Below are 17,121 nucleotides of genomic sequence, written 5' to 3' on the forward strand. Positions count from 1 at the left end.
ACTTCTCATCAGATACAACAGAGTCAAAGGCAGTGACCTTTGACAGTTGAACCTTGAACGACATGTGAACTGTGTGGTCCCCTTCTCTATGGATTTGTTTACAGACCAGTACTGTATATGTATTTTCCTCGTGCTTTTCTTAACATTTTGTTTAGCTTATTCTATTGTAAGAAGTGTGTCATACATATGACATATAAAATATTTGTTAGTCAGCTGAGTATGTTATTGGTAAACAGTGTAAGCTATTAGCAGGTAAGTTTTGTTATATGTGGATTTTCAAGTGTATGGGGGTTGGTCTTGCTCACCTCTGCAGTGTTCAAGGATCAGCTGTATTCAGTGCTCAGAGAAAAAAAACCTGTCAACTAATAATTCTTTATCCAGCAAAAGTATCTTTCACAAATTAAGCAAAATAAAGACTCTCAAATAAACAAAGAATCTGTGTTGCTAGTAGATTTCCTTTATAAGAAATAGTAAAGAAAGCTCTTCAGGCAGAAAGGAAGTAGTATCAAATGATAAGTTGAATTCTCAGGAGGGAGTGATTGTTAGAAATGGTTAAATATGTGGTTAAATATTAAGTCCTTTGTAAAGATACGTTTTTCTCTTTTTAAAACTATATAGTTGTGGGATGCCTGCGTGGTTCAGTCAGTTAAACGTCTGACTCTTGATTTCGGCTCAGATCATGATTTCAGGGTTATGAGATCAAGTTCTGTGTTGGGCTCTGTGCTGGAGTGAAGCCTGCTTCGGATTCTCTCTCTCCCTCTGCCCCCCCCCCCCCCCCGCTGAAAAACAACAACAACAGAAACTATACAGTTGTATAGAACAATAATTATGGCCCTGTGTTTTTGGGGTTTATGCAGCTGTCTGTTAATATGTGTGACAACAATTGCACAAAGAGGGAGGAGGGAAAAGAAGTGGCATTTGGCCGATTGAATATCCTTATGCAAAAAACAAACTTAGACTCTTATACACAAAGTAACAAAGTGGATCCTAGACCTAAGGCTAAAACCTAAAACAGTAAGACAGAGAAGAAAATACAGAATAAATCTGTGCCCTTGGGCTAGGCCAGGAGTTCTTAGCTAGAATAGCAAAAGCATGAGCTAGAAAAGAAAAAATTGAGAAAGTACACTTCATTAAATTGAAAAACATTTACTTTTAAAAAGATACTATCATGAAAGTGGAACTGTAAGCTTCAGACTGTGAGAAAATATTTACAAATCACATACTTGACGAAGGTTTTGTAAGCAGAATAAAGGATTCTTAGAACTCTATAACAAGGCAACTACTCCAGTTAAAATACTGGCCGACTCCTGAGTAGACATTTTTATTAGTGAGGGTTCTCTAGAGAAACAGCCAATAGGGTGTGTGGGTGGGTGGGTTTGTTGAAGAGAAATGTATGATAAGGAATTGGCTCACACTATTATGGAGATATTTTGGAGACTGAGAATTCCAAAGACTGTAGTCTGCAAGCCAACGCTCCATGAGAGCTGATGTGTAGGTCCAGCCCAAGTCCAAAGGTCCAAGAATCAGAGCTGATCGTGTAAGTTTCAGTCTGCAGCTGGCCAATAACAAGACCCAAGAAGAGCCTGTGTCCCAGTCAGAATCTGAAGGCTGGCAAAGAGCAATGTCCCAGCTGTGCAGTCAGATGGGAGTTGTTTCCTCTTAGCTTCCTTGTTCTATTCAGGTCTTGGATTGATTGGATAAGGCCCACTAGTGTTAATCAGTCTCCTGATTCAAATGTCAGCCTTATCCAGAAACACCATGGCAGAAACACCCAAGATAATGTTTGGTTAAATGTCTGGGTACCCTGTGGCTTAGTCAAGTTGACACATAAAAATTAACCGTACTGGGGCACCTGCGTGGCTCAGTGGGTTAAGGCCTCTGCCTTTGGCTCAGGTCATGATCTCAGGGTCCTGGGATCCAGCTCCTCATTGGGTTCTCTGATCAGCAGGGAGCCTGCTTCCTGCTCTCTCTGCCTGCTTCTCTGCCTACTTATGATCTCTGCCTGTCAAATGAATAAATAAAATCTTAAAAAAAAAATTAACCATACCAACATTTTACCACACAAGATGTGCAGATGGCTAATAAACACGTGGAAAGGTGCTCAACATCGTTAGTCATTATGGAAATGCATGTTCATTCCAACCACAATACTGGATTACTTCTCACTAGAATGGCTGTTGTCAAAAAAGTTGCAACTATAAGGACTTCGTTAACAATGTGGGGAAACTCGAGGCCTCATACGTTGCTGGTAGGATATAAAATGGTACCACCACTTTGGAGAACAGTTGTTTCTTATAAAGTTAAACAGAAATTGACCACGTGACCCAGCAGTTCTATTCCTGGGAGTCTATCCAGGAGAAATGAAAACGCATGTCCCCATGAAGTCTTGTATGTGAATATTCGTAGAAGCAAGCATTATTCTAATAGGTATTAATTGGAAACAATCCAGATGTCCGCCAGCTGGTCAGCAGTTGAACAGAATGTGATATATTTTGGAATGGAAGCAAGAGTGGACTATAAATAAGCTTGAGGGAATTCTTAGGGTGATAGAAATGTTCTAAAATTGGGTTGTTGTGATGATTGTACAACTGCATGTGTTAATTTAAAATCATTAAATTGGGGGCACCTGGGTGGCTCAGTTGGTTAGGCGTCTGCCTTTGGCTTAGGTTATGATCCGAGGGTCCTAGGGTTGAGATTTGGATGAGGCTCCCTGCTCAGTGGAGAGCCTGCTTCTTCCTCTCTCCTTGCTGCTCCCCCTGATTGGGTGCCATGCACACACTCTCTCTCTCTCTCTCTCTCTCTGTTAAATAAATAAGTCTTTAAAAAAAAAATCATTAAGTTGTATACTTGCAAGGAGTGACTTACAGGATGCACCTCAGTGAAGTTATAAAAAAATACTACGTATGTAATGAGCAAAGGACAAAGTAAGCATGGAAGAAATAATAATTGGAGAATCTGAAGGGGATGGGAAGTCTTAGTACTGTTCTCCTGTATTTTCTATCACTGCAATTCAAAATTTCAAAATTATAAAATTTTTCATGGCTTTTAGAAATAGTCTGTTTTTCTTTTGTAATGGTTTTAAAAAATAAGTCTAAAAATTTTTGTCTTTAAAAAATCTGACCCTAAAGTGTCACCTTATCCCAGCCTTTTAAAAATTTCTTTGATGTGTTGTTTGCTTTGAGCAAATAGTCTGCTTTTGCACTTTTTTTTTTTTTTTTTAATTCCCCAACAGTGAGTGGGTTGGCAGGCCTGGTGCTCAGGTAAACTCTTCCTATTTCATTTCATACCTGGTCCCCGCTGGAGAGCATGCGTACCTTATGGAATGACATTCTGAGGATGTTCCTGTTTTCGTCATATGTACAGTAGAAATGTGCAAATATTTTAAGCAAAGAACTTTGACTGCAGGAAGCGTGCACAGCTGTTTTTCCCTTTGGCGGTATTTCTTAGGTCAATGGTTACATCTTATGTATATTTTGTTGTTTGTTTCATAACAGAAGTTACATGAAAATATTAACTCATTTGTTGAGAGCAGTCAATTGAAGTTCTGTGGCTGACGCTGTCGTGTATTTTTATGCTTTCATTGGAGGTCACTCTGTGAGACTGCTGGGTCAGAAAAAGGACAATGGAAAGCGCCTGGGGGGGGCACGATTGGATTTGCCGAAGATCAGGAAGAATCCGCTGATAGAAATCATTTCCATCAATACCGGGTAAGTGTCTCTCAGACTTACCCATAAAATACTCCGTATACTCTGTGAATTCAGCTTTTCCCTCTGGACATGGGACAGAATAAAGCAGTTGAACATTTTCACGGGAAAGAAAAAATCAAAAAGCTCTAAATCACATGAATATAGTTCCCTCTTAGAGGTTCCCTGCATACAAGTTACATGTTGATTTGCAGCAGGGTCTTAGGCCTTTGATTAATATTATTCTGACATCTTCTTGGTAACAAACTTGGATTTCATTTTCCAGCCATGCCCTTGGGTTAAAATATTTTTTAAAAAGAGTTTTGTTGTTGGAATGATTAATATACCCATCATCTTTGTTTTTGCAATAGAATTATAGTAAATAATGCCCGAGATACTAACCATGTTTTAATTACGAACTCTCTGAAATTCATGTTTTAAAGTGTTGTCCTTGGAGTGCCTGGGTGGCTCAGTCAGTGTGAAGTGTCCGCCTTCGGCTCAGGTCATGATCTCAGGGTCCTAAGATCAAGCCCTGTGTTGGGCGCCCTGCTCAGCGGGGAGCCTGCTTCTCCCTCTCTCTCTACTCCTTCCCCTGCTTGTGCTCTCTCTCTCTCTCATATAAATAAATTACAATCTTTAAAAAAAAAATAAAATGTTGCCCTTATGAGCTTTGGGCTAAAAATAAGCATTGTTAACCGAATATTAAGCACTCTTAAATTCATATCTTAGTTTGAAGTTCCTGACCTTACTGTTGACTCTTAGTGAGCTCGTTTGTACTTCGTTTTATTTGCATTAATGGAGTTTGTCGTCAGTATTAGTGTAGTCTGAAAGTCTGGTGAGGCGAAGGCCTTCTGTTCTTTAAATCATGGGAGTCGCTCCATTCATCAAACCGCTTTGCATAGGCTTAAGCTAACCTGCCTTTTATTTTTAATTTTTTTTAAGATATTATTTAAGAGAGCGAGTGCATGGGTGGGGTGAGTAGAGAGAGAGGGAGAAGGAGAGACCCTCCAGCAGACTGTACGCCGAGTGCCGGGCCCAGCGCGGGGCTCAGACTCACGATCCTGGATCATGACCTGAGCTGAAGCGAAGAGTTAGACGCTCGACCAGCTGAGGCACCCAGGCAGCCCTGTCCTGCTTCTTTCTGATTTCAGCTTCCTTCCTTCTTTTTTAGTATTGTTTTCCTCTGTCCTTTGCATCTTCCATGCTGTTCCCGTGGGGGAGCCGGTGAACTTGCCTTTCTGCTTCTCCAGCATCGTTCTTCCTCTCCCTAAGCAGTGCCTCCGTTCCCCCCGCACACTCCCGGCTCTGTCGTCACTGGTCCTCTTTTCTCTAGTTTTATCACCTTCTAGTTAATCCTTCTCACTACTGCCAAAGATCAGGGAAGGCTGAAGAAGTCATTTGGTTTTTCCTTAAAAGCCGCCTGGGGTGACTTTCGTTTGCCCTGGTGAATTTGTCTGTGACCAACGTCCGGCCTTCAGCGCCGAAGATTCAGAGACCTGCACTCCTCAGGCTCAGAGGCCAGTGATTAAATCAGGGTACAGTAGTGAGAAATGTCGTTACCACGTTGACTGGAGCATCTGATACATTCTCACTTTTGAGCCTGAGCCAAATCAGAGATGTAAGGCTGTTTGCTTCTCCCTCTGTCTCCATTTCCCTCCTCCTTTCAGTTGTACCGCAGTTTTTCTTTTTACTCCTGATTTCCTACCTAAAATCGCCACATCCCCACATTCCCCATCGTCCATATTTGCCTTGTTTTCTTCTGTAGCACTTCTCATTAGTGAAGTAGATACGAGTCCATTTGTATTTTAATTGTCTCTCCTCACTGGCACGTCATAAGCTCCAAGATGGCAGGAATTTTCGACTGTCGCCTACCACTGTATCCTTAGAATACGGAAGAACATACACAGCAGGGATTTAATAAATATTTACTTACTGAATGAATGAATGATTTTTATAATTTGAAAGTTTAATGGGTTTATGCTAAATTCTCTTCACAGAACAGATTGCCTTACCAGTTGGACAGTAATACTTGGAGTTTGGCTGAGCGTGCTTTCTCCTGAACAATGTCTTTAGGAGGGCAAAGTCAAGTGTTTCTGTGAATCTCTCTCTCTTTTTTTTTTTCCCCCATGTAGGATTGATCATCCGCTTTTCGCCAAGATACATTTCTTTACGCATGTTAATATTTTAGGGTCTGTCAAATGGATCCATTTGATTTCTTTAAGATGACTTTGCCCCTCTTGTTGACCTCTGGAGTGTTGCTTTTAACTGTTGGTTTTCAAAGATGCTTTATTTTTCTAGTTTCTCCGTATGTCTTCCACGTGGTTGCTCCCTGCCTCACCCTCCAGGGTTCAGTCACACTGACCCGCTTGAGATTTCCAAACTCAAGATTCTCTTCTGTCTTGACGGCAGTCCCCTGTGCACGCCCTCTGGTGTCCTTGGCATGTCGTAGCCTTTCCCCATTCCCTGTGTTGGTAATCCTTCCCTGTGCTCTTTTGGGGTGACTCCTTATTCCTTTCTCCGTGATTGGGCTGAATACATCCCTCCTTCCACTACGCACCTACCATATTCCCTATTTATCTTGGTTATTGTCCTGTAAGACTGCCTAATTTCTATTTTATTTATTTATTTATTTTTAAAGATTATTTATTTATTTATTTGACAGAGAGAGAGAGAGAGAGAGAGATCACAAATAGGCAGAGAGGCAGGCAGAGAGAGAGAGGGGAGGAAGCAGGCTCCCTGCTGAGCAGAGAGCCCGATGTGGGACTCGATCCCAGGACCCTGAGATCATGACCTGAGCCGAAGGCAGCGGCTTAACCCACTGAGCCACCCAGGCGCCCCTAATTTCTATTTTAAATTGTAGGCTACATGGGCTCTGGAAGTATCTCAGGTATCATTATATTATTATCTCTGAGTTCAGTGTCTGGTACACAGTTGAGTATGCAGTCAATAATTTGTTTTATTTATTTATACATGCTTTATTTTAAGGCCATCACTGTTTTTTGTTGCCATAAGAAATGTTGAGAAATTTGCTTTAGGTAGTCATTTTAAATGGTATCACGTGAAACATTTTGAGGTATTTTATTTGGGTTTCCCTTCTTTTGGATTTAGTGTTTCTTAAAATGAGGCTACACTATAAACTCTTAAGTTTTTAAATTTTTTAAAGATATTTTTTTAGAGAGAGAGGGCATGCACACCCATGCATGAGCGTGGGGGTTGGGGCAGCAGGAGAGGGAGAGAGTCCTCAAGCAGACTCCCTGCTGAGTGTGGAGCCTGGCACGGGGCTGGATGTCAAGACCCTGAGATCATGACCTGAGCCAAAATCAAGCATTGGATATTAACTGAAAGAACTACCCAATCGCCCCTACACTGTAAACCTTTTAAAGCTCACTGGATATTTGCCATCACACTCTCATATTACCATATAGAACTGCCCCTTAGTAAGTAAATTAGCAAATATGCCTTTGATGTTAAGAGAATTTAGTCCATACTGTCGATCTCTGGATGAGATCTGAGTTTCTAACCCTCCCTGACTACTAATCCCTTCCCTGAATCAGCTGTGGCCTTATCATTTGCTCTCAGGTGAGAGCATCCCCGTGGGCGTTTGTCACGGTATCATTCCTAACATCTTAGCTTGGATTTTTTTCTTACCTCTGGTGCAGCTCATTGCTTTTTCTTTTTTTTAAACTTACATTCAGATGTTTCGAAAGAGGCATATCCATAAGTATTTCTTTCAAGAGAAAATAATCCTTTCCACTAAAATCTTGACAACGTTTTATTGCTTTCAAATTAAAAATGGACATCTTAAATTTCATATAAATTTGTCCATTCTCCATTTGGGAAAGGGCTCACATTTGCAGCAAGTTTTATTGTGTACATTAGTAAATTGTTGAAGTTACTATTAGAGTCTACAAAGTTGTTATGCTTTGTTACATTTCTAAAGGAGCATCAGGACTGTATTAATGCTTTACCAGTGAAAAAGTTAAACATTTCAGGTCATGCTAGATTCTGGAGGAGCGGAGAGAATTGCGTAGTTGATCACAGTGTCTATAATGAGGGTGCCTTTTATTTCTTCAACAACATTTATCTTTCCTCCTAAACCCTCTCTCTGGCATTCAGTTGCCCATCTCCGTTTATAGCCGCTGTGTCGAGTATATGAATTTTGGTCCGCTCGAGTCATTGCTGCAGTTTCCAGCGCTCTTCTTGTTTTCTGAGGCGAGCTTTTCGAGGTTACCTGCCGGTTGCCTAGTACAGCTCCTGTTTCTGGACTGTCTCTCATGCGGCAGAGACGCCCTGCAGAGGAAGCGTGACGAGGCACCTGTCTGTCTGGTGTGATAAGACAGGGATGCGACCGTGACTCTGACAAACAGGGGAGAAGAAAGTTTCATGGTGATTGCTGATGCCAACTGAGAGCCTACTGTGGGCCAGACACGAGTCTTCGAAATGCATATTCTTTCCTGTATTGAATCCTCACAACAGCCTCGTGGGATTGGTTTTTAGGAGGTGACGAAAGTCAAGTGCAGAGAGGTTAAGGGGCTTTACATTGTCACGTTCCTGGTAAGCGGCTAAGACCGAGACTTACCTGCTACGTCCGTCAGATACTTTTGTGGGTGCAGAGGAGCAGGGAAGCCTCTCCAGTGTGGCTGGCAGAGAGGGAGCTCGTGGGAGCCGAAAGATCTTTGCATTACAGAGACTTTTGAATCGGGCCCTGCAGGACAGGTAGAATTGTGATGGTTCTGGATGGAGGTATAGTCAGTTTCAAATGACCACTAGCTGGGTGTCTTGAAACTTCACAGATTTATTATGTTACCATTCCGGAAGTCAGAATCTCACACAGGTCTTGCCATGCTAACATCATGGTATAGGCAGGGCTGCGTTCTGTAGGCTGTTGGGGAGAATCGGTTTACTTCCTTTCTTCAGCCTCGGAAGGCCACCCACATTCCTTGCTTATGGTCCCCTTCTTCCATCTTCAAAGCCTGTGGTATTGTATTTCTCCTCCGACTCTCTCTCCCTCTCCCCCTCTTAAGTGATTACACTGGAGCTACCTGGAAAATCCAGGATACTGTCTACATTTTAATGTCAGCTTTAACTCCCACTTGGCATGCCTAATTCCAGGGAGTAGGACAGGTGTGATGAGAAAGTGGTAGGTAAAGAAAAGAATGAGCAAAGGTGTGTGAGCTGACCGTGGGAGTTGTTTGTGAAGAAGGTAATTTTCTCCAGGCAGTCTGATGTTTCCAACGCAAGGAAAAGGGGGATAAATCATCTTTTGTGTGAAGAGTGTAATTGCCCCAGGGTGAGAAATTACATTTAATTCAGATAGTAAAGGATAAGGAGAGCCACTGTCGTCTGGAGCAGAGGTGAGAAATAATCGTAGCCGGGCAATAGGAAGATGTTTCAGGTACCAGCCTGTAATGTGGGTTGGTGCTGGAAGACAGGTGCGGGGAGCTCACCTGTGCCACCATTACAGCGAGCCCGCCAGGGAGGCCCGAGGGCCCGAGTGTGGTTCCGGGAATGAATAGTAAGGATGGCAGAACTGTGTCAGGGTTAAGAAAATGGGCTTTGGCATACCCCAGTGGAACTACTTGTAACCATTGATTTGGGAGTTCCGAAGAACGGTGGGGGATGGGAGCACAAGGCCACAGAGAAGAGGTAGGAGCGGGTGAGTCGCTGAAGGTTGAGTGCTCGGTGCCCGCCCGGGCCTGGGAAATGGGAGGAGTCATCTGTGAACCAGAAGGAGCCGGAGACGAAGGTGTGTGATGTGTGAATAGGGAGCGTCATCCCATCACTTGCTTTCGGGCCCTTCAGGGGAAATCGTGTTGACATAGCTGAACGGTTTCAGGAGAGTGGGCACGTTAAAAACCAGATTCAAAATTAGTAAGTTTTGCTCCAGGAAGATTACTCTTTTGAGGAGTTTAAAGGCAGAGAAGCAGACTCTAGAGAATGGAAAGCTGTTTCTGCCATGGAAAGATGGGCCTGTTTAGAGGCAGGGGGTGAGGAACAGAAATATATTGACAGCAGGAACTGCTTCGGTAGGATCGTGTATACAGATGGAAAGGTAAGCCTTCACAAGGACGAAGGACACTTTTGTGCCTCCTTAGGCAGAGGAGTAAAGGACATGAGTAAGCCCAAGGGTAGGACTGAGTTCTTTTTCTTAAAGATCTAAAAAAATGGATTTTACAGAATGTGGTTCTGTTCTTTTGTGCTAGCAGGTGAAATAGAGGGTAGTGTTTGCGTGTTTTGTCCCTTTATGTTTTATTGGTATACTGTGATCTTTTGATGGCCCTGACTCAGATGGCGTGAGCTCTTCATGGGAATACCAGGCTCCCTCCCCAGGATTCGTCAGCACCCTTTTCTCCTCTCCTCCTCCCGTTGGTGTTGGTGTTCAGTTGTTATTCCAAGCCATGTACTTTCTGTAAACTGGAAGTGACATCACATGCTAGATTCAAATTAAATATCCAGCCAGAAACCAGCTAGTTTCTGAGATAAAGATAAAAATTTGAAGATTTATGCCAAAGTGCTTCATTTTTCTCATTAAATTGGTAGAATGGGCTTATAGTTCTGAAGTAGAGTTTATGTGGGTGTTTATGTAGATTTTAAAAAAAGGATCCGTCCAACACTGTGGTCTGTATAATAAGGAGACATCTTGTGCATAGACAGAAGAAGTGTGCTGAGGTTGGAAAGCTCAGGTTTTATAAGGGGCCCATGTTTGTGATTGCCTTGTTTTTTTCTAGGAGAGACGGAAGATCCTAGGTATTGTAGAGACAAAAAGTCAGAAGTTGGAAAGTGGACCATAAAGAAAATCTGTGCCTCGTTTTTGCCTTCTCTGTCACTTATTAAAGCCATCACATTTGACAATCTCTTGGCAATTTTTGCTCCTCCAAAGCCCAGAATTGGATGTTGCTTTGCCGTTCTGATAGAAGTTGTATCGCTTTTTAGGTCCTACTATCAGATTATCCCTAGTTTGAAGGGAATAACCCTCCCCTGGGCTGAGCAAATCTAAGAAAATACTGTCTGACCCTGTAATATTTTACTAATACTTTCTCTTTTAAGATTTATCTCAGTTTTCCTGTTACTTGCCATTCGTCAGACATAAAATGATGGTATGTGGGAATCTTCACGGGGCATCTAATATTCTTTGAGATTACGTACTTGAATTTATTATCATTTTTTAAAGTATCTGTTACTTTTTTCCACCTGTAGCATCATGTCTTTGTGGGGAAAAAAGCTAACTTGGGTGTTTTCACTTTCTTTCTCTATCCCAGTGCTGGATTCATAGGTGCTTTCTAAACATTTGAATGAATGAATGATTGAATTTGAATGAACTGAGTTTGAATGAATGAAAGAACGACAGTTTATTTTATATAAGTGGAGTTGTTTTTAGAGAAATATAAGCACAACTAATAACATTTTGTTACCTTTCTGGTTCTAATGATTACAACATGAAATCGTTATTAACTAGACATAATCACATTTGAAAATACAATTATTATGTGCTTACACATTACCAGATATTGTGTTAGGTATAACGATATATGCAAAGGTAACTACATGGAATGAACTAATTCAAAACACGCAGCTCTAAACACAGACTTAATTGCAGCTCCTGGATGGGAAGGGTTTGGGTCTCTTTCTATTCTGTATTTTAGGGAATACTTTTAGATCGCAGTATGTCTATCTTTCTAGGGGCTAAGGGTGCACAGCAGGGACCCGCAGACCTTGAATTGGAGAGCTGTGAGACGCTCAGGCACTTTCTCCCTGCCCGTCTATGAGCTGCAGTGGCGGGCACACCGTAAAACAGTTTCCATGGCCTTGAACCTCCAGCAGGACTACCGCCATCGCCAGTACGTGTGCGGGAAATAGAACCTCAAATTCCATCTTTTTTTCTTACTCTTAAGTTACAGCTTTCAGAAGATTACATTGTATAAAGAAACATCTTTAGAGGTATTTAATTAGAAGCATGCTAAAAAGCTCTTAATTAAGGTTCTAAAGAAAGCGCATTACAAGGTTGAATATATGTGGATTCACACTCACACTAGGGTGAATCCTTTTCATATTGTGTGACGACAAGGTTTGGAAAATCTTATAATATCTTCAAAATGACTGCATATTTTAGTATATTCAGTAACGATTTGAGTTTTTATATCTTAGCATTGTGTGAAGAGATTAAGATTTTTTTTTTTTTTTTAGTTCATGCTAGACTGTTGTTCCAATGTCCTGATGATATAAATCATGGCTTTCTTCTGAATAAGCTGTCTTGAGAATAGCTCCTTCAGCTTCAGTGCCATCCTTAGACACAGCTGTTAGAAGGTCATAATACCTCTCTCTAAGAGGCAGAATCCCAAGATAAAACATTTCCCAGAAAGGATTTGGCAGACTATATAGTCATTCTCTTATTTAAAAATTATGGGTCTCTATTGGCTTTTTGTATATCGGGCACTGATGACTGCAAATTAACCCAAGCCAATTTCATTATGTACAACTAAATCTTAGGATTTAGTTTAGTTTAGTTTTGTTTTTTTGATAGACAGTAGTCCCTACCAATGGGGATTAGTTTCTTTCTTATAACCCAGCTGTCAGGCTATAATGAAAGCAAGTCCCAGTCCAAAATCTGTAATAAGAACTTACTAAGCAAGCTGGCATGGTCCAGCTGTTCTTACAAGCCTGGTGAAGTCCTTATTCTCTCTCCTTTTGGGTGATTAAAACACACCTTGCATGAAAGCTTCATTAGAGCCCAGTGAGACAGTGTGATCTGCCTCAGTCAGAATCCTCTACCAATGTCTGGAGTGATGGTCCAGTAGGGACCAAGCCAGAAAAATATCCTTAATGTCCAAGTCAGGGCGACCCAGAGTGTGGTTCATGGATGGTGGTGGGTCATTAACTACTGATGGCAGCTCTGTGACAGGTGGAGAAATTGAGAGCAAACACCTTAGAAACTTTAAAGATAGTTTACCATTGCTGCAATATCTTAGAATTAATTTTCATTGTGTTTTATAAAAATAATGATTTTCAAGAGATTGGAAATCAAAATCCTGGCCTGTTATGATAGTTTGATAAACACTGTAAAAATACCCTTTACCATGTTGTGGAGAATAATTTTAGCCAATCCGCTTACCTTGAGTGCCACTGATTTCACTAATTAGATCTTGTTTCTACTACCTCTTATGCTAGGAGTTAGCCCCGTGTCCTTAGTAGCTAGGCACTACTTTCACAAGTGAAAACTTATTTCTGTCTTTTATGATGCTAATTTGCAAAGCCTCTGCTGTTGACCAAAGGTAATCTCTGGAAGGTAGTCTTGCTGATTATTCACTAGAAAAGAGACACTGTTCTTTGGAGTTGTAGCTTCAAAGGACTTGCACATTTTGGATGATGCTCTTTACCTTAGATTCTTTCAGAAGTAAACTATGGAAGTCCTCACGTGGCTTGTGGGACCTGAATCAAGAGGTTGTAACTGCTCTTTTAGCATGTCCCTCAGATGAGCAGAGAGCTGTTACTGTTCTCGTTCTTCTATAAACTTAGGGAGGCCAAGAACCTTATCTCCTGATCATGAGCCTGGAATGTGACATCAGCTGATTCCTGGAGAAGGCAGTGGAGTCCGTCGCGTATTGGAGAGAGGTCTGCATTGGGCTTGGAGTCGTAGACACTGTTGTATTCTGGCTGGGTGGCTCAGATAAATTAGATCCCTCTTGGAGCTGATCTCTTTGCTGACAGAGGCACATGCTACCTATTACATGTGTCGCCTGGCACAGTATGAGTACTTTAATCAGTGTTTTCCTCTGAATTTTGATGTTGCTCTACCATTCAACCACTATTCCCTGAGACTCCTCCTCCCTTTCTTTTCTCTTATCCTTTTTTTTTTTTTTGTAAAGATTTAATTTATTTATTTGACAGAGAGATCACAAGTAGGCAGAGAGGCGGGCGGCGGGGTGGGGGGCGGCGCAGGCTCCCTGAGCGGAGAGCCCGATGGTGGGGCTCGAACCCAAGACCCTGAGATCATGACCTGAGCCAAAGGCAGAGACTTAACCCACTGAGCCACCCAGGCGCCCCTCTCTTCATCCTTCGTACTATGCAGGTGAGGATGTTTCTGGGACTGCAGTTCATTCGGTCCTCATCCGCTTATCAATCACCAACATCACTTGTTCACTGTTAAGTGAATGACAAACTTAGAAAAATTTAATCTTAGTTTCTCCCATAGCTTTTGGTGTAGCGTCTTGCTCACAGTATTCACCTCATAAATATTTTAGTATTTAAGTGACAGCAGTGTTACTCAAATGCAGAACATTTTTTCTGGCTGAACTGGAGTGTAATTCTAATTACTTCTCTCTTGCTCTAGACGATTGTTTTGTAGAAAAAGAGAATATGGTAATTTGGACTACGAGTGAAGTGAAACTTATCTCAAACAATTAAATGTGTGAAATTGAAGTATTTATGGCAATTTTGAACTGTTACATTTTTACTTGTATCCAAAAGCTGGTTGTCCTGAAATTTGCTGCTTTGTCGATATCTTCGATGAAATTCCCAAATACCTTATTTTCAGTTAAATACTGTTGACATGAGATTTTAAAGTCATCTCATTTTTAGTGCCTTATAAAACTGGGTTTGGGAAAGATCATTCATAAGAACAGTGGATGGCACTATTGGTTCATACCTGTGAAGTAATTATCATTAAGTAGAACATTTAAATGCTGGTGTAATAAATGCCTTTGAATGAGAGGCCCAGCTAGAAATTTTAGACTATATTAGGATGGAGATTTAATCTTAAATTTTGTAAATTCTCTTTTATGTTATCACTGTTTTATGAAAATTTTGGGATGAATATATAACTGTCCTAGTAACTATATATAAAGAAATGGTTGGTTTTAAAAAAGCATTTCAAATGCTAGCTTGTTGGAGGATATACCATTGCTCTAACTAAAAAGTACACCTTGCTTACTACTTTTCTTTTTTTTTTTTTTTTTAAAGATTTTATTTTATTTATTTGAGAGAGAGAGAGACAGTGAGAGAGCACGAGCGAGGAGAAGGTCAGAGAGCGAAGCAGACTCCCCTATGGAGCTGGGAGCCTGATGTGGGACTCGATCCCGGGACTCCAGGATCACGCCCTGAGCTGAAGGCAGTCGTCCAACCAACTGCGCCACCCAGGCGTCCCCTACTTTTCTAATTAAACGAAAATATGCACTTTGAGGAAGGTGTAAAAAAAACCTGAAAATTTAAAAGATACTCAAATTTGGGTGAAGCTTAAGAAAACCTTAGGTTTTGGTTAATTTTTTAAAAAAATATTTTATTTATTTATTTGACAGAGAGAGAGGATCACAAGTAGGCAGAGAGGCAGGCAGAAAGAGGGGGGAAGCAGGCTCCCTGCTGAGCAGAGAGCCCGATGCGGGACTCCATCCCAGGACCCTGGGATCATGACCTGAGCCAAAGGCAGAGGATTAACCCACTGAGCCACCCAGGCGCCCCAGGTTTTGGTTAATTGAGTGGAATGGCTGACACTTTCTTCAAGTTAGTTCCTGGATTATAATGGCGAGGAGATACATTAATTATAAATAGTTACAGATGTGTTTACAGTTTAGAAAATTTTTTTATTTTATTGCGTGTATGGACATCTTTTCTGCTTGTTCATTTAGAAAACCAAAGAGCCCCCTGTCTGGACATTTATTTACTCAACAAATGTGGTGGAACATATGTTACGTGGTGAGGATGGATAGAAGCGTCCATTTGGTGTTCGCGTCTGCCCTTGAGACTCCCACGGGAGAGTGAGACAAGCCCTTAACAATTAAAGCCTTGTCAGTGCCACAGTCTGGGAGGAGACAGTTAGGTCAGGACCATGGCGGTTGTTAGGGAGGACTTTCACAGAAAGTGCTTATGTAGACTGTGTCTCAAAGTTTATCTCCTCGGTGGGTTCAAAGGCAACTTCAGCAGGTGGGAAAACACACATGAGCAGTGGTGTTGAGTTGCTGCATATGGGAAATGTGTGCAGGCCGGGTCCTCTGCAGGGAACGATGAGTCCGTAAGTGTGGTGGTGTTCTGAGTAAGGGGAAAGGGAGAAGAAAGAGAGAAAGAGAGAGAAGGAAGGGAGGAAGGACGGAGAGGGAGGGAGAGGGAAGGAGAGGTGGCTTGAGGGCTTGAGATTGCTTAGGTTCTAATCTGGGCCTCCTCATTTCATCATTTGCCGTGTGACATTGTGTGAATTATTCAAGCCCTCCATCAGGCTCTATTCTCTTACTCGCACAATGGGGATAATCATAGTGTTGTGAGAATTGAAAGATCATCTGTTAAAGTAATTAACACACTGCCTAGCCTACAGCATTCGTTCCGTGTAATCATTATTAAGTTTACTACTTTTGCAATGAAACAGAAGAGAAATGTGAGACTTAATTAGATTGCAGTTTGCTGAGGACCACGGGCTAGTCACTGGCAGGCCTGGGACTTGAACCCCTTCATCTGACCAGTTCTTTTTCTTGCAGACCTTGAGGTTGGCGGTGGCCGGCTCAGTTTTTTATCCTTCCATTCAGACTGCGGTTGTTGAGTTAATTGAAAGGAATGCCAATGTGAGCTGAAGTTTGAGACTCCGGGGCGGGGGGTGGGGGGATGTCGTACTAAACCTGGGGGTGATGCGGTGGGCCCCAGATTTTTAAAAGGAGAATGTTCTGTCGGAAGGAGGTGGGCGAGGATCCTTGTCACGTGCCTCTTAAGGTGCGTTCGGTCTGTCCAGTGCAGTGGGTTCCCTAGTTTGATGTTTTCGTTTGGGACTTAAGTCACACAGATTTAAGAGATTAAGGACTCCTGCATCTGTCTGCCTGTCTTTCCTTTCTTTTTTTGTTTTTTGTTTTTTTATTTTTTAGCCAGTGCTTGAGTTAGGGTGCATGAAAAGGAGTTGCACTGGGAAGGGCATGTTGGGAGTGGAGGTTGTGGCTACATCCAAAGAGCTCCCATCTGTCAATTTTCCTGTTGCTTCAAGAAAACTCACTTTCTAATCCTTATCAGGGAGGAAAAAAAAAAAAAACACAGAACCCTCCAAAACTTGTCTAGCGCAACTTTAATTAAGGATAATTGGATTACACATATGATTGTGGATAAAGGCTTGTCAATTTTTCAACCCCAAAATAATACATATCTCATATTTATTCCGGAAACCACTTAAAAAAATTTCTTTTTTCTACATCTCAGCATGGTAACACCAGTTGTTTTATTTTTCATAACCCTGACAAAGCAGAATGTTTTGTTTGGCTTTTTAAAAAGGCAATAGTGCATGTAGTTACAGCCTCATTTACTTTATCTGATGAAGCAGTCTGTGAGGAATGTCTGTTTTTCTGTAAATTCACTAAGGAACCTGGGTTTAAGGCAAGGTCATTTTTTAAAATCCGGCTCTGTGTTTTCCAACAGCATATGAAGCTTCGTGATTTGTAATGTCTATTTTATGGTTCTTCTTAGGTTCTCCTTGAAA

At 41.6% G+C, this 17,121-nt stretch overlaps 1 protein-coding gene across 3 annotated transcripts in view; it reads left to right on the forward strand.

Moving 5' to 3' along the window:
• CDKAL1 (CDK5 regulatory subunit associated protein 1 like 1) overlaps nt 1-17,121 on the forward strand; it is a 633,148-nt gene that overhangs the window by 213,475 nt on the left and 402,552 nt on the right. For all 3 annotated transcript variants that reach the window (XM_044259756.1, XM_044259746.1, XM_044259765.1), the window contains one exon: nt 3,587-3,707. In XM_044259756.1, coding sequence (XP_044115691.1) covers nt 3,587-3,707 — 121 coding nt within the window. The remainder of the gene's footprint in view (nt 1-3,586; nt 3,708-17,121) is intronic.

This window comes from Neovison vison, chromosome 1, assembly GCF_020171115.1.
Source record: "Neovison vison isolate M4711 chromosome 1, ASM_NN_V1, whole genome shotgun sequence".
Lineage (NCBI taxonomy): Eukaryota > Metazoa > Chordata > Mammalia > Carnivora > Mustelidae > Neogale > Neogale vison.